Genomic DNA, 17211 nt, shown 5'->3' with positions numbered 1-17211 from the left:
CCCTGCAAGTTCTTGACATATTCCCCATAAATTGGAACCGAGCAGCACAGATGAAAAGCATTGAGGCAAAGGCTGCTGGGCAACATCAAGCATTAGATGTATGCCTGCCTCACAAATTGCTCAGACAGAACAATACCAAGGTCAAGAATCAAATGCTAACTTTCCAAAGAAATACTGGAAATACTACCACGCTACAGATGATAACTCAAAGAATACTTACAGGTCAGAAGAGTGCGGAAAACTCCAAAGTGCTTCAGAAAAGCAGCATGCGCGAAGGCTATGTACAGCCAACAGCTAACAAACACAAATAACATGCACACAAAGGATCTACTATGTCAGAAGGCATGTTTTTAAATGAAAAAAAGGAGAAATAAGGAAATTAAACCAATCAAACCCAGCAATATTGTGCATTCTATTCACATTATGAATCAATTCAGTAAGAAGCACACATGAGTGAATTAGTGGTAAGGGGGAAGTGCATAAGGTATGGATTCTAATTAAGAACTCATTACATTCATAATGTAAGGGTTATCAATCAACATCTTTTGAGCAAAAGATAAAAAAATATTGTAATTTCAGTAAAATATTCCTCTGAAATTAAAAATGCCTTGATAGACACGATTTCACTGCAGATGTAGACTTTCCAAGGCCACACAGTACTTAAATTATTTGGGGCCCTTCATTTAATTTCAGTGTATAAGATGAATTTGTAGCAACATGGAAGTCCATGTGCATCTCTCATAAGATGTAGTAAGAGGCAGGAAAAATTCAATCCAATAGTTTCAAGCAATGTAAGTACAGCGGAGGACACCCAAGTATTTCAACAGCATTGTGCACGCTAATCCAAAAATTGTATTTACACAATATTACCTACCCATTTAAAACATCTCAAATTTATTCAAGCCTTAGGAACCCTCACAGAACTATGTTCTTGTGTTTAAATATGCGCCCAGTTTTGCATCTGAAGAGCCCGTGTAAACAAGAGAATGAATGTCAGTTCAAAGCCAGTTCAACATTAAATTAACCTAATAGGACAGAATTCATTTGTGCTTCAAAAATGAACAATTTCAAAACATCCTTAACACCAAGCATTATCAAAATCTCCTGTAACCACTGTGTCAAGCAGATGGTTTGAAATGAATCTGAACAGATTTGTAGCCAGACCTCAACAAAAGGTTGAAATAAAATAATTTATTGGTCATCAAATAATAAATATGCAGAAGGTGGTTTCTTGCACTAAAATGTTCAGATGGAGAGAAAACAGATGGCAAATAACTATTACACATTAACTAAAGAATTCATCTCTGAAAAGGATAGAATGAATAATACTTTAACATGTTAAAAGCAACGATCACAGTGAATGATATTATGTATTTACATTTTGATTTACAATTAAGTATACTTCTATTACAGCTGAGACAATGTAATACTTTTTTACAATGCTGATGGCTTAGAATCTTGATATCTTAACTGCAATAGAAAGAGAAACTAACATAGAAAGGCAACAGTAAAGCACCCTGATGAAAGTTCATGTAATGCAAGGCCACCCTGGATCAATTTGAACTTCAAATGGAAAATGTGGGAAGGTTTGGATGATTTGTTTTTCAGAAAGGAAATGATTAACTTTGCCTTTCTATGTTGCCTCCACATAAAGTACATAACAGAGCTACAAGACATCAAAAGCTGTCCAGCAGCTATACATAGATAAAATATGAGATAAAGGCACACAAGGAAAATATAGATAGACAATGGAAGAAAAGTACAAATAAAACATGCAGAGCAGCGAATTTACAGCAATGAAATGAAAATGATCAAGAGAAACTCATTTTGGAGGTTTCAAATGAAGAAGTGAATCATCACCAATTTGTTATTTTAACACGAGGCTAAGTCCGTAGACTGGACAAGTGCTAGGTAAATTTACCAGCTTTCTGTATAGAGCCCTATATATTTCTAATACTACAGCAACAGGTTCTATGGGTTTGACATAGTAAAGAATTTAGTCTTCTGACTTTGAGCAATGTAGAAAGGGAAGTGCTGGAAAGACGCACTAGTGAAAATATGAATCCATTGATCATAGCCAAAGGCAATAAAAATTAAGAAAATAAAATTCTGAAATTTGGTCAAGGCATCAAATTAACAGAAAAATGATGATTGATCTGAGTGAAAAAGTAAAGCATATAAGCTCAGTAAAAATAGGAGTGGGAAGAATTAGAGGTGTTTGGAGAATTAATTTTTCATTGCTTAAAAGCAGTCCTGTTTGCTTTGTAAGCCTGCAAACCCAATTAATTCTGCACTTTTGGTCCTGGGGACTGTCCTTGAGCTGACTCCAATGATTCAAAAGTTAGTTACCTTGCAAAAACAACTTAAAAAAAGTTGTGAACAAAAAGTCCCAGTATTTTCTGAGCAATTAAATTCTTCACTAAAAAGCTTAACTACCAAGGCAACTGCTTCACAAATGACAAAACGTTTATCACAGATTGTTTCATAATTCACAATGAGTACAGTAAGCAACACTAAAGTCTAAATCTTAGAAAACTAGTGAGGCGAATTTTGCTACGACTATCACATATCAAGATAAAAATTAACATTGCGTATCTGGTGATACTGATTCACTATTGATTCTAGTATCTGCATCTGTTTGACTTGCGTTAACATCAAGGGATGAAAGCAAATCAGACACAGGAGAAGCAGAGGGTATCAAGGACACATTATCTGAGGAAGCAGCTTGTCTTGTGTAGCTGTGTGAGTCGTGCAGAGAGTTGTGGAAGATCGGAAATTGATTCGGATGATGCGACTCACCTGGATCTTGGGCATTGCTGACAACACTGAGTCTTCGTTTAGTTTCAATAGATTCATCCAAGACATCCTCACAAGCTTCCTCATTCAAGGTTTGCAACGCGCCACAGATCATCTGCTCCTCAAGCGTCACCTAAATTTAACAAAAAAGCAAAGGGTTATCAGAATTAGATGACTTGACATCTGCATGCATCGTAAAAAAAAAAAAAAACCTTGGCCTTTATCAAACAATGAAATAAATGTAGAAAGGATAATATGTTGCTTTAAAAAAACCCATATGAACGTTATTCATTTGAAAATGGGGGATGTAGAGAAGAAAACAGCAATGAAAACATGCAGCAGGTGAAGACAGAATGAGAGTAAGCTTCAATATTTTGCAAAAATAGTCTCAGTTAACTGCACTGCATCTGTTTCCTGGAACAGTTTCCTCCAGAATGCTGAATTTCAATGTAGACGAGAAACCTTGCAAGACAGGCATCAAATGAAAGACTCGTGTGCTTTCGCTGGACTGCTATGTTTCATTGTTATCATAACAACGCAGTCCAAATAACAAACGAAGCAACTATGTAAGAATGCCGGTGCAAGGTGCTATGAAGTTGCTTAAGAAGGCAGTGAAAAATGAGAATTGTTTGAAAAAGTGCAATGTGCTCCACATGGCTTCCAACATTGCTGCTAAGTCTTTGAATATATATCTTCTCACCTGATACTATTATCCAAGATGCCACAGAGAATGCAAAATGTTACAAAGTAAGTGTCAGAATCTATATCATAGGCGGTTAATATGGTAACATGGTTAATGGAAAATTTCTATTGGGAAAGTTGGGTAACAAGCAACATTGTATAAACTACCTATTGAGACTAATCTACCATGATGCCTGCTGAGCATCAGAAAGGCAATTGCCAAATCTCATATGAAAGTCACTTTAAGCACTAGAGAACCATCAGAACAAATAGAAGGAAGAACAAGGAAACCCAAATCATGGGTTCAAAAGAATAAAGAAAATAAAAGGTAGAAAAAAACCAAAGATAGGAATGAATCAACCCGAAGTTCATTAAATGGGAAGTTTGCGTGGGTGAACAAAAATTCTTCCTCACAGGCAGATTTTGTATGAGTAATAATCTTACTTGTTTTTCCATGATACTGGGCTTTGCACGAAGAGCAATTCCATCCTTGTCAGAAGGAGCCATCTTCGAAGCAGAGGCTGCGGCAACACAGAACAAAAAATATCTAGCAACCACAACCAACAACTACAAGCTTTGAAACAGCTGGTCTAAATTTACAATATATTATAACAGCCATTTTCACCATTAATATTGCCAAGCATTTTGATCCTGAGCCATAACATGGCAGGAAGTGTTAAAAACATTTTAGAAAAAATTGTACTATTAAGATATTGGAACTACGCACTGAGGGTCGCTAATACGTTGACCATGATGCGAGTACGCCATATCCAAATTCGCCATAGCCACTCCAAGAAGCATATGATAAATTTAATTTAATTGAAAAAAATTGATCTCATTCAATGAAAAGCAATAAAAAAACATGAATGATTCTGCATTTGAATGAGATTAATTAAACCATCGAAATTATGAAAACATAGTTAAACATACTTATATTACCATAAGATAAAAACAAATTATCTAGAATTACATGAGAAAAGCATGATATACATGACGAAGACTGTGGCTGACAATGTTGAAGGCTTGTGAAGGCTTCCTCAAAATGGTTTCAACACTATGTCATGAATAACTTACGTCGTCTTTCTCTTTCACGGTCCTGTGGAGGGCCAGTAGCTTGGATGCTGGGCACAGAAAACCGTACATTTTTGTTGGCATTGGTTTCATCTACTTGGCTGAAGGAGGTCATCTCCCGTTCTCTTAAAGCAACAGCTAGCATTCGGAACAGCTCCCAATCTCCAAAGCTCATCTTCAGCACCTGATTATCAAATAATTAATTTAAAAAAACATTAAAATAAACCTCTGTTGGTAGGATGGCAATGGCACAACTGTGAAAAAGAACATTGCTTCTATAAAAAGGCAGCATTACCTTCTTGAGCTCATCCAAATCACAATGCAGCAAAACTCTTCCATTGATGTTGTGTTCCTTAATTATGCTTGTGTATCGTGCAACTTGTGATGAATTTATATCAGGGATTTTGGAGAACATCTGGCATACACCATCAACAGACAACTCTGACAGTTTCATGTCAGCCACATCTGCCTTTAAACAGTACAAAAACACAGTTTTGAATGATTGGAGTTGAAATAAATCGCACCATCAGCTCTAAACTTACTGTGAGTGTGATTGAAGGAAGGCGCTGCTGATACAGAGGGGAGGGCGATGACATTGCAGACATGAGAGACACATCCTGCAAGCCTAACCAATTGTTGCCTCCCCAGCCCATAAGCGAGTGCGGAGACTGGTACATCTGGCTGGGAGGACCTTGTATAGTCGAACTGCGCAAAAGGGGTCGCTGAAAAAAAAAATCAGACATTAATGGTGAGAAGAGAACAGGAATGATGCTGTGTGAGTGCTAAGCAGGTTTCACCTGAGGTGCACAGTGAGGCATTGTGTCATGCAGGATATGAGTTCATTGGTATTAATAGAAACCATTTTCAAATGCAAGCGGGAAAACAAAACCTGTTATACAGAAGGTGTGAAAAAGTCTGAGCGTCTCTTTGGATATCTGATCTCAGGTCAAAGGATAACACCTCAAAGTTTTACTTTTAAAGAACTGATAAGTAAGCTACATGCTGGCAGAAATCCACAGGTTTTCTTTGAGACAATGAGCTAGACTGCTAACAAAGTTCTCTCTTTTATTGCTTGTACATGTTAAATAGTGATTAGAAAGCAAAGCTTAATTTATTGTACACATATCTTGAACATGTATAATTTCTTAGCTACAAAAATGAGAGCCAGTGCAAACTTCAATTTCAAATTTCATTAATCGGAAAATCAAAGGCCCTGCAGAGTACTCACAAAATATAGATTAGTACTAAGATCATCCTGAAACCAATAGATAAAAGAAATGCTAGTTAAATAAAATGAGCTGAGAAACTTCTGAAAAATGGGGGATTGAGAGAAATAATGTAAGGATGTTTATTTTGATAAACGCTTAGACTGAGTAAGACCTCTTGACGTTTTCAAAAAGAGCAGTGTCTTTTTATGAAAAATTTGGGCCTGCCTTTTTTGCATGGAAAGCATGGTACGATGCAGAGATGATATATAGAACAAAAGGTCACTTCTATCTAGGTGTAACATTGACCACAGAACTGTGAGGGTTGCTTTTTTTTGCAGTTCAGTTATCCACTTCATGTAAAAACATATAAATGCTTGAACACTGTAAAGGTGACTTAAACATACAGATAAGCCTTTGATATAGTACAATGTTTCCAGCCACATTAAAAGGGTTAAACAATCCCTCTTTACCAAAACAATGGAGTTCATTTTCATTGTATGTTCACTTGCCAAATCTAGCAAAGTACTGACAGTTTTTAAGAGGGCGCCAACATCACAAAGCATTGTGGAAGCTTTCCTTAATTTCAAGACATAGACATTTAATGACTTGAAACATTTTTGGGTGGCTGCACTGGCTTGAGACAGAAGCATCTCACTTTGCCGGAAAACAAAATCTGCTTCCAGAAATAAGGTACTTGTTTCATTGCGGAGCAGGCTTGACTGTTGCATCAAAAGTCTTGCATGTTGCTGCAGCAACGCCGTGCGTCGGTGCAGGCCCACTCGCCGGCGCTATTCATCAAACAGTGACCTCTACTCCCACACTACCACCACCAACCACCACACCAGTAGTAACAAAGGTGACTGTTGAACAGTTTTTACCTTTTTAACTGAGTTTGGCGTCTTATTCTGCGCAGCCCATGGAGTATTGTGAGACATCATCAATGGTTGCTGATTTGATATAGGATTTGTAATGCTCGGAGGGAACATCATTAATCCTGCAGTGGATTCTTCTGCACTTTGTTGTTCTTCTGTGGGTACAAATAAAAATTGAAGTTAAATAAAAGCATGGGCAATAGTCTTGGTCTTTTAACGAAGATAGTGATAGATACCTTTGATAACTTTTTTCAAGTATGGATCCAAATTGATAGTAAACGGCAGGAACACTTTCAGATCACTGACAAGTAGGTTGTTGCGATGAAATGTAAGGAAGATATCAAACTTTTTCTCATCTCTGTCCAAGTCCAGGAGAGGAACAACATCTTTTGACATAGGAATTTGAGGACGCACTCTAGAACACACAAGGAAAACATAAAAATACAGAGAAGAGAAAATGAAACTTTCAGTGGATGGGGTAAGCTAAGATCAGGCCTTACTTGTCATAAATCGTTTTTAGAGATGTGTTGTCATCTAAATTTTCATCCATCATTTCATAGTAAAGTATAATCCAAGAAGTACGGAATGGCCACTGCTCAGTAATATTAACCCAATTTGCAAGATGGTACCAGTTAAAGTCAATTTGGAATGCTTTCAGTAAACGGCCTGTAGACAACCAAATGGTGAGAAAATTGTTATCGTGTTGAAAAGTAATTATGTCAGTTATAAGCTTAAACAGTATTTCATGCTACCTGTGATATAAACAACATTCATAAGCCGACGCATACTGCGGGGAGTCACATCACTGAAGTAGTCATCGGTAAGGAGCATTTTGGTGAGGTCATGGGCACCTCCAATTCTATTCAAATTGCTGCCCAGACTACTGGCAACACTTTCACTAAGTTTCAGTTTACGTCCTTTCTTAGGAATAGTTTTGAGGCGTTCTGTGCTACTCATGCCTGATTCAGTTGATAGCCTCCGAGATGCCTGGTTGAAAAGTTGCATCAAGGATAGATTTACAGGAGTAGGAGTAAGAGTAGCATCAATGATATCATTTATTGAACAGATCAAACAAACCTGGTTGTGCGATGCATAACCTAAGAAACCATCATCACTGGATTCAAAACCTGGCTGCGACTTTCGATGCTGCATTGCTGCTGTTTGTGCTACCTTCACATTTCGCAAACCAGAGTTTTGAAGGTAAAATGGTAAATGCACCATGTTGCGTAAATAATCGTGTCCTCCTATGTTGGACTCAGTAAATAAACGTCTGCTGCTCAGTTCCACCGCCTGAAAACATGTACAAAAGTGTAAGAACAAGACTCATTTGGACATGTTATTAAATTGGAAAGATCTGAAAATTAGTTACTGGTACAAACACATTCGAATACACTAGAAAGAAAGCTAAAAAAGTGGAAAGCTTCAAGAGTATGAGAAGTACATATTAATTTTCAAAACAACAAAGATGTATGTGTCTGTAAGTGTTTGCTTAATTTGAGATTCTTGTAAAAAAAAAAAAAACAGGTTACTGAGAAATGTTGAAAAGAGTATAAAAATCAAAGCAAAGACAGAAGCCAGTACACATTTAACATGAAATCAGAAAGGAGATGTAAATTAGAAAACGATTAAAGGAAAATTTTAAATGAATAGCTAGCAAGCAAAGGGAGTAGGGTAAAGGGGTACAGAAGACTAACAAAAAAAAAAAAAACAACAACAAATAAAAATAGGTACATTGTAGCTTTTGAGAGCTGCATTCCATGCTGCTCTAAGTTATTTGCAATACAAGATGATTGAACCTTCCTAAAAAAGAAAGCTCGTATGCTAGGCCTTATGTACGCGCACTCACAAAAGCTCTCAAAGGTAAATAAGGAATAGATTGTTTGTTTTTTTAAAAGAGGAAACAAAATTATGAGATAAAATTTCGACTCACACTGACCTCCTCGCTTGCCACCTTGACACAGCATTGGGAAGAAACTTTTTGATTAGAAAACAATAGTATCCACATTGGCCCTCTCACTTCCCCTAAATTATCTTGCACTACTTCTAACTGACAAATTCAAGGACAATGCCTACCAAAGATGTTGCGAACAGAGTATAGAAGAGCAAGTCAAAATGTTGTAAATGAGCCTAAATGAAGCAAAGTACACAGCTGCATCTAGCCACAACCAGATATGAAGGAAAGATTTATATGAAATTAAAAAGCATGAAGGTTAATGAATGCATGGAGATCTGTGTCCATGTTTTGTTAGTGAAGGCAATTCATCCCTTTGAGGGCAAGGCAAAAAAGGCAGTCGAAGAATTCCCAAAAGCTGGTGGAACACCTGCTGCAAATGGGTAACCCAACAGCACAAATGTCATAGATTTCCAGAGAGAATGTGACTGGCTGGTGGTGTGGCTCAACAACCATCATTGTTTTAATTTTTAATCCATAGGACAATTTAATTTAAAAAAAAACATACACACCTTTGAAACAACATGAGGATCAATGGCCAGTATGACAATGTAGGGAGAGTTAGCATCAGAGAAGAGAAGATGGACAGCATCAAGCACTAAGACAACCTTGTCTTGCTCACAAGCATCAAGGCCATCAACGACGACCACCAATCTACTTTGTTGTTGGCAAAATCCATCCAAACATTTTATCTGAAGAAAAAAGAAAAATAATTTTAATTTTATTGTAAAACAACCTGATTATAATTTCTTTAAAATGTTGCATCAAAGGACTTTTAATACATTACCATATCAGTCATGAATGTAACTTCCTGACGCACAGCCTGAAGAAAACCTTCTGAGCGTAGAGTTTCAACCCTGGTGATAGAGCGCTGCAGTTGACGCCTCTGAGAAAATACTAATGCTCCAAGCATTCTGCCCCAGGTATATAAATTGGATACAATAGCCATTATCGCGATTAGACCAATGGTTATTAGGATGACTTCAGCCACTGCCTTTTCAATTCTTTGATCTCTGAAAATAATATTTTACACATGTGAAAGCTCATTTTATTGAAAACATTAGTGCTGAGAGGGAAAGTGAAAATTATACTTACTTTCGAATGTATAGTGCAAGAACTATGGTGCCCACAACAATGGCAAGAAACATTATTTCACAAATTACAACATACGGAACACAACATAACTTCCTCAATCTCCATGATGACGAACTTTTGACTGGAAAAAGAAAAAAAAAGTAAAGTTTGTCCAGATAAGGGTACAAGTCACATGTGAGAGAATTGATGGTTCAAATCAACATACTTATTTTGGGTCGGAAAGCACGGTAAAGACGAGTTGGCAAACCTCCAAAATCTTTCTCTATGGCATCATACAAAGACCCTAACATTTGAACAACAGAACTTTCTCCTCCAGTAGTAGAACTCATACGAGTCTGATCAGTAAAATAAAATCTGAAACAGAGAAATTTGTTAAGTATTACCCCTTACAAGTGATTAAATCTTTTGGCAGGCAAGGCAGGACCCGTACCTGATGGGATGGGCAGCCAATACATCATCGCTGTGGATTCCAGGAGGATGGCAAAACATCATTTGAAGGACCAACCTCAAGGAGTCAAATTTCTTTGTGAAGTAGAGATGAGCTAAATAAGCCCACCTCCAATCATACCTGGAAGTCAAAACTAACGTTAAAAAAGAGCGGGGGATAATCTGAACTTCAACAAACGGTCATGTCTTACGTACCGCTTCCCACTGTACCAAATTAAGATGGCAAGAGAATATGAAATAATAAAAATAGATGTCCCTACTGAAAGGCCCAAGATCCAACTTGAACTGATCAGACCAAAAACTAAACCAACTATTAATGAGATGTGAGTGACTACCAAGAGAAGTATCCAAGTAAATTGAAAAACAGGATCTACCCATTGACGAGCAAAATTCTGCATCTCCTCTGAAAAAAAGAGGAAACCCGAAATCGGTTTATTATTTAGAAAGTTCTGTTGAAGTGAATTTAACATCAATAGCACAATTGACCAGAACCTGAAAATCTTACCTCTCAATTTATTCAGTAAGAACGATTTACCACTACCCCACTTTGCATACAATCCTACAGTAATAGGCATAGATAGAGATGGTTCACTAAGGATGTCTGCTAAGGCACTGCTGTACAGATCATAGCCGAGCATGTTTTCATTATCTTCGTTGGTGTTGAGGCGCCCTGAAAAATTTTGGTATGGGTGAGTGGTGAAATTTACATGAGAAATACAACTATAAACAATGGGAAACATTTTCAATAAAAACTTACGAGCTCCAAAAATTTGTCCTAAAATTGTTTTATCATGACTCATATCAATGTTATATGGTGTTTCTCCCGCTCTATTTGGGCGATATAGCAATTGAGAGTGCTTTGGATTACGAAGGAGAACCTCAACTACAGCTTTCGAGCGAGCACGCATTGCAATGTGTAATGCTGTGTCTCCACGTTTGTCAGCAGCACTAACTTTTGCCTTTTTGTCAAGCAAAAGTTGCACAGCCTCAGAATTTCTTGAACGAACTGCTCTAAGAAGTGCAGTATCTCCATCCTGAAGAAGGAATACAACTATCAGCATTTACTGTACGTAATTCCAATTTTCTTCAGTGTAAAGCTTTTTACCTTTGTCTGAATTTCCAGGTCTGGGTTGGCGTTTAACAGAAGCTTCAAAATAGGAATGTGTCCTTTTTCTACAGCAGTATATGTGGCAGTCTTCTTCTCCTGAACAAGTTAATGGTAAATGTAATGAAGATTTTCCAGGTTAACTCAGCAATATTATTTTCCTAAAACAAAGCAACCAACCTTTCCTGGAATGTCAACATCAGCATATTTTTTGAGCAAAGCTTCTACAACACTCCTATGACCACCTTTTACAGCATGGATAAGAGTGGTATCACCCATACGATCCTGGAAATATACCATCACATCAATAAGTTCAATGGATAATCAAGGCCAATGTAACAAAAAACAGGTAATTACAAACCTGAATATTGATGTAAGCACCATAATTCAAAAGCGCTTGTGCTATTTCAAGGAATCCTTCTTTACAGGCTATTGTAAGGGCAGTGTGGCCATCTTTATCAAGAGCATTCACATTGGGTTTATGTTCCAAAATTAAATTGACAATCTCTAAATGATTTCCCATAGTAGCTACAAGCAATGGTGTCCAGGAATACATGCCAGCAGTATCCACATTTGCACCAGCATTAAGAATTACTCTCACAATAGAGGCATCTCCCTTCCGGCATGCCCAAACCAGAGCTGTTGTACCATACTGTATGGTGAAAAATTAAAGCAACAGCACAATTAAATTCAAATGTATCAACAGATGACAGAAAGAGATTAGAAAAAACAGGATCAAGAACAAACCTTATCACCAAAGTTGATTTTGGCACCCGCCTGGATCAGTTTTAGTGCTATCTCAGTATGTCCACGACCAGCAGCCCAGAGAAGGGAAGGGATGTGGAAGTTGCCACAGGCATTAACATCTGCTCCACGTTCCAACAACACATCCACAACCTCTTCTTTGCCTTTGTACGATGCCCACATGAGAGCTGTCCAGCCTCCCTGCAAACCAAAAAAAAAAAATTACATTAATAAAAGGACAAAAAAAAATATATATTTGAAGGTCCTAAAGAAACTTGGGAGGATAAAGTTGCAAAACGTAAAGCAAAATCCCTACCATGTCTTTGTGTTCAATGTCTGCCCCATTGTCAAGAAGCTCAATGCATACATCAGAGTAGCCTTCTTTTGCAGCACATAAAAGGGAACACCATTGATCCTGTGCACAAAGAATGTTGTTAGTATTTCATTAAGTTAGACATAAAAATAATGATTACATGCATGTCCTCTTACATTGTCTTCGGCATTGACATCAGCTCCATGGCTTATCAACTCTCGTACAAACTGAAGCTTTCCTTTGGCAGCTGCTACATGTAAAGCGGTAGCTCCGTTCTAAAACAGTACAAGAGTGAGATTAAAATAAAATAGAACACTACAGTGTACTGAAGAGGAGCTCGTTTTCAATATATGGGTTTGCATACCTCGTCCCTATCATCAACCACAGCCCGCTTGTTCTCCAGAAAGCCCTGAAGTGCATGGAGATTTTCATCCCTGATGTAATTTACTAGGGTACGATGAGAGAAAGACACCATGGATTCACTGTGGCTAAGAGCCTGTAAAAGAAGAGGAAGGAAAAAATTAAATTCATGGTGCTTTACAAATTTTAATGAATAAGGGACAAAGGAACAGAATGCTGGTCATCAAACACATGAGCAAAAGGAAGAAGGCGATGCTAAGGATAAGTACCAAACAAATACTGTCAAAACCAGGCATTTTTAATTGGAGCTTACATTAGGTACATAACATATTACATTTCTGAAGAGTGTTAAGGGATACAACACACAACACACACAACTCCAAAAAATTAGTAAAAAAAAAACAAGGTTTTAAGCAGAGTAAGGATGCCGAGTAGGGTTTAAATTTAGCAGAGTAAAAAACCCAACCACAGGGATTATTCACCAGCAACGAATACACTAAAGATTAAGCACCTAATAGTGCGGTACAAGTATAGTAGTAAGTCATCATGGGGTCACACACGATTGCATTAAAGAATCCGACAGGATTTGTATAAAAGTCACCAGTGTCCACTAGGCGGTCTGCTGGAGCAGACAAAACTAGAAGAAACATACTAAACTTCAACACGTTTACCCAAGAAGACATCGGCACCTTGCAGCCATCATGCAGCTTCGGCAGAAAGTTTTACACATAATTGTAAAACAAGGGTTAGGCAAAAAAAAAAGCGTCAAAATGCGACATTGGCCCAGTGAGAGACAGTGAGAAGACATTGCGGTTCCACTCCGTTGTCCCGTCCTCGGGATCGACAAAAAGCCGAGCGCTCCCTCTCTCTCACTCTCTCCCTGGTTCCAAACGCAGCGCGCTGCACTCGTAGTGTGGCAGTTCTGCCGCCAAGGGCACCTCGGGGCCGAAAGGCAAGGGTTGCAAAGGTTGCCAACGGGGCACGAGCTGTACTGAGGTTCCTCCAGTGTTCCAGGTTTGTCGCAAATGGGCCCAACCCGGCCCAACCGGACTCACGGGGAATTTTAAGCTGCAAAATGCTGCGGATTTATTAATTTCATGCTTCTAATTATTTATACTCCAAAAAATTATTTGAGAATTTTAAACCTGTTTTCGGGATATTTTAAGTAAATGTCTGTGGGAAAATTTTAAGGTGGGTTTGCGGGAACAGCTTTGCTGCCCAGCCCAGCCCGGCGCACCTGTTGAACCCTCGCCCCGTCCTCACCCACTGTTAATGAAGCGACACGACACGACACGACCGTGAGGACGTCCACGGCCAGCACGCGGCACGCGGAGCAGGGCATGTGTACCGCTTGGGAGAGGCGGCGGAGTCCCAGCCCGAAGCTGAACCTCCGCAAGCCCGAGTACTGCGGCGTGCCGAACGACAGGTTGTCGGCGGACTCGGCGTCCTCGGAGCACGGCGGCGACAGCTTGAACTGCGGCACGGAGGGCCAGTGGTCCGGCATGTGCAGCTGCAGGTGCAGGAAGGACGACAGGCGGCGGCGGCCCAGCCCGAAGCCGTGCAGCCCGTGGTGGTGGTGGTGATGGTGGTGGTGCCGGTGGTGGTCCACGCTGCCGTGGTGGTGCTGGTGAAGCAGGCCGTGCTGCTCGCCGGGCCCGGCCGCGGGCGTGGGCGACGGCGACGGCGTCGCGTCCACCGACGTGCCCTCGTCGTCCTCCTCCTCGTCGCCGCTGTCCGTCTCCATGGCGACGGCCACGCTGCGCGCGTTAATCGCGTTCCGCGCGCGCCCCTTGTCCTCCCAGGCGTGCTTCGGCAGCTCCAGGAAGCGCACCTTGAGGTCCGTGCGCGAGGCGGCCGGGGTCGGCGTCGGCGACAGGGAGGTGCACGTCGACGACATGGGCGTGTCGCACGGCGTGTCGCACGGCGTGTCCGCCAGCATCGCCAGGCGCGGCAGCAGCGGCGAGGCCGGCGCCGACACCGACACCCTGCGCACCAGGCTGCGGCGCACCGGCTTGGGCGGGCACGGCGACGGCGACCGGCTGCGGGGGGCTTCCCTGCGCGCCACTTCCAGGCCTTCCAGGTCGCCTTCCAGGTCGCCTTCCAGGTCGTCGCCGGCTCCGGGCAGCCACTCCGAAAACGCAGCCAGGGGAGGCGCTTGGTCCGTCGGCAGCGTCGGCATTCCAGAGGGCCAGGCTGAGTGGTCGTCCTCGGACGGACCGCGAGCACGGCCTAAGTCCGCGGCGGCTGCTTCGGCCGCCTCGGCCATCCCGGCCATCCCGGCCACCCAGCCCGCCGCACTGCTGGCCGTCTCCGCCTGCGCCGCGACACTCGCGTTTCCGGTCCCGGAGTCCGGGCCGAGCGGGCCGACTGCCGGAGCGACGCCTCCGGGCGTGATGCATGACTGTTCCATGGGGACGGGTCCGGCGCAGGCTCATTTGTTGAGCACCCGGACTCCTAGTGTGGTGGACCACGGCGATGGCAAGAGAAACAGAGGGTGTTTACATCGTCTCGGGGCAAGGTGACCAGGCCCGCGGTCGAGCTGCAATGCAGGGAACTCAATGCCGGAGGCGTCTCTGCACTCGGGCGCACCTCACTGGCAGGACAGGGTTCAACAACACAAAATAAGGCTACAGCGAAGCGGCTTTGCACCCAGGACCGTCCAAAAGCAAACGTCGACTAAGAGGACCCGCAGGCCTGCAGAGCTCACCGACTGGAACGACAGGGGGATCCTGAGGGAGCTCCCCCTGCGGAAGGGGGAGGCCAGGATCACGGTCCTGGGGTCCTCGACGCACGCCAACTCCATGCCGACTAGCAGCAAGGCGGCGAGATAAACCGAGTCAGCAGCCGGCGTGCTCGTGTGTGTGTGTGTGTGCCACAGGTGCGGCACCCGTTAGGTACACACAGCCCACAACCAACACATTTCGCCGCATCGTTTCGCGCGCCGCTTTCTCGCCTTGATAAGCCCCGAAACGCGGAGGTGTGCGACAGAGACAGACACAGCTGGGCCCACAGTAACATCCAAATGATGCCAGTGCGGCCATTTTTTTTATTTTTTTTATTTTTTTTTTTTTTGGTCGGCCGTCAAGTTGGAACTGGCTGCACCGACCGAGTGAGGCGTTGAGACCCCAAAAGCCCAAGGCGGTGTCCCAACCCAAGGACGCGAGTGTGCCGGCAAGGCCGCCGAAGCCAAGGCCGCCGAAGCCAAAGCCGGGCTGACTCGCGTGTCGCGTGCCCGCCCGGGGGCCGGTGACAGCGCTGCGCCTCGCACCGCAGCACCGCAGCGCATGTCGATAGTTCGTCTTCCACGAAAAGCCTATCTCCTTACTGCGAACCACGCGGCGCGGCCACGCATGCGTCATGGCCGTCATGGCCACCAACGCGACCGGTGCACTGCTGACCTGACCGCTGCACGCGGCGCGTCGTCCAGTCCAGGAGAAGCTCGCGAGGTTTCCGCCGTTCCTTTCTTTGCATTTCGACGGCGGAGGCGGACGAAACTGGCCGATAAGTTGGAAAACGGCCTCGGCCCCTGCAAGTGGCCGCGAGCGACACGCGAGGCGCGGCGACCGCAGCAACACAGTGTGCCCTCCGCCGAGGAAACGATAACGTACGTACCGCCACACTGGTAGGGCCATCGCGTGTGCGCGAATTACGGGCCACTTGTCTATCCTTTTCTTTTCGATCAGTCGATCAGACCTCGGCGGGTCGGCGTGGCTCGGCGTGGCTCGGCCCGCCCTCGAGTCGTCGCCCCGCCGACCCCGCCGACCCGGGCCGCCCCACCGATGCATTGGGGATGGGGCGACAGGTGACGGCGCTCGCTGCCTACACTGTTAACTACCCCATGGAGTCACCGACGGAGGCGCTCAAAGGCCCGGACGCGTTTTGAGCTCCAGAGTCGCTGAATGGGACTCGAACCGAACGTGTGACCCCACCGATGGATTGCTCTCCGAACGAGGAATCCATTGGTGGGGTCACACGTTCGGTTCGAGTCCTGTTTAGCGACTCTGGAGCTCAAAACGCGTCTGGAGGTTTGGCCGCCTCCACCGGTCTTCTGGCCCACTGTGCACCTTCCCAGCGCTTCCGAGGCGACTTGACCGAGGACTTGACGCTGTTGCCGTCGGCAGGGCCGGCGGATTCCCAATTGGCAAAGTGATGACATTAGCCCGCTGCGCGCTGCGCGCTCCGCTTCATTAGCCCGATGGGCGTCTAGTGTAGGGTGCAGCGTGCACTCCAAGATAACGACGTCAAGCTCCAATTGGCGGCCGAAAGGCAAAGGCGAAGCCGAAGTCGAGAGAAGCGGACGAAACGAAAAGCGAGGTGGCTGAGATAATTAAGTGTGCCATAGCCAGAGTGCCGACACTGTGCCTTGGCAGTGCAGCGCCGTAATTACGTCGTCCCATTTCGCGCGTCGCGACGCGGACGATGTGGCGTAAAGCAGGGAAACAGGAAAAAAAGCGCCGAACAGATAGCGGGGGCCTCGCGGCCTCGGCCAGATCGCGGAGGGGTCATCTTCCACGCCCGGCCTCGGCACGCCGGCACACTCGCGCCTCACTGGTTCGAGCGCCATCACG

At 43.4% G+C, this 17211-nt stretch overlaps 1 protein-coding gene across 14 annotated transcripts in view; it reads right to left on the bottom strand.

The window, feature by feature from the left end:
• Window positions 1-17211, bottom strand: part of LOC117645359 (kinase D-interacting substrate of 220 kDa B) — a 42346-nt gene that overhangs the window by 4577 nt on the left and 20558 nt on the right. For 6 of the 14 annotated variants that reach the window (XM_034385491.1, XM_034385492.1, XM_034385490.1 and 3 more), the window contains 28 exons: window positions 12648-12779; window positions 12460-12558; window positions 12287-12385; window positions 11974-12171; window positions 11588-11878; window positions 11407-11511; window positions 11227-11325; window positions 10879-11155; window positions 10627-10791; window positions 10317-10524; window positions 10105-10242; window positions 9880-10028; window positions 9675-9795; window positions 9367-9592; window positions 9092-9271; window positions 8559-8579; window positions 7706-7918; window positions 7381-7615; window positions 7129-7294; window positions 6865-7043; window positions 6635-6783; window positions 5777-5803; window positions 5091-5270; window positions 4844-5017; window positions 4552-4732; window positions 3922-3998; window positions 3497-3502; window positions 2800-2929 (listed from right to left, as the gene is read on the bottom strand). In XM_034385491.1, coding sequence (XP_034241382.1) covers window positions 2800-2929; window positions 3497-3502; window positions 3922-3998; window positions 4552-4732; window positions 4844-5017; window positions 5091-5270; window positions 5777-5803; window positions 6635-6783; window positions 6865-7043; window positions 7129-7294; window positions 7381-7615; window positions 7706-7918; window positions 8559-8579; window positions 9092-9271; window positions 9367-9592; window positions 9675-9795; window positions 9880-10028; window positions 10105-10242; window positions 10317-10524; window positions 10627-10791; window positions 10879-11155; window positions 11227-11325; window positions 11407-11511; window positions 11588-11878; window positions 11974-12171; window positions 12287-12385; window positions 12460-12558; window positions 12648-12779 — 4225 coding nt within the window. Of the gene's footprint in view, window positions 1-220; window positions 295-874; window positions 962-2799; window positions 2930-3496; window positions 3503-3921; window positions 3999-4551; window positions 4733-4843; window positions 5018-5090; window positions 5271-5776; window positions 5804-6634; window positions 6784-6864; window positions 7044-7128; window positions 7295-7380; window positions 7616-7705; window positions 7919-8558; window positions 8580-9091; window positions 9272-9366; window positions 9593-9674; window positions 9796-9879; window positions 10029-10104; window positions 10243-10316; window positions 10525-10626; window positions 10792-10878; window positions 11156-11226; window positions 11326-11406; window positions 11512-11587; window positions 11879-11973; window positions 12172-12286; window positions 12386-12459; window positions 12559-12647; window positions 12780-13991; window positions 14230-15350; window positions 15549-17211 lie in introns of those variants that run through there. The other 8 variants (XR_004587725.1, XM_034385496.1, XM_034385489.1 and 5 more) reach the window with 8 other exon arrangements.

The sequence above is a fragment of the Thrips palmi genome, unplaced genomic scaffold (assembly GCF_012932325.1).
Source record: "Thrips palmi isolate BJ-2018 unplaced genomic scaffold, TpBJ-2018v1 HiC_scaffold_18, whole genome shotgun sequence".
In the NCBI taxonomy this organism is placed as follows: domain Eukaryota; kingdom Metazoa; phylum Arthropoda; class Insecta; order Thysanoptera; family Thripidae; genus Thrips; species Thrips palmi.
Note: the sequence above shows the minus strand (reverse complement) of the source record. Positions and strands in the feature narration are given on the sequence as shown.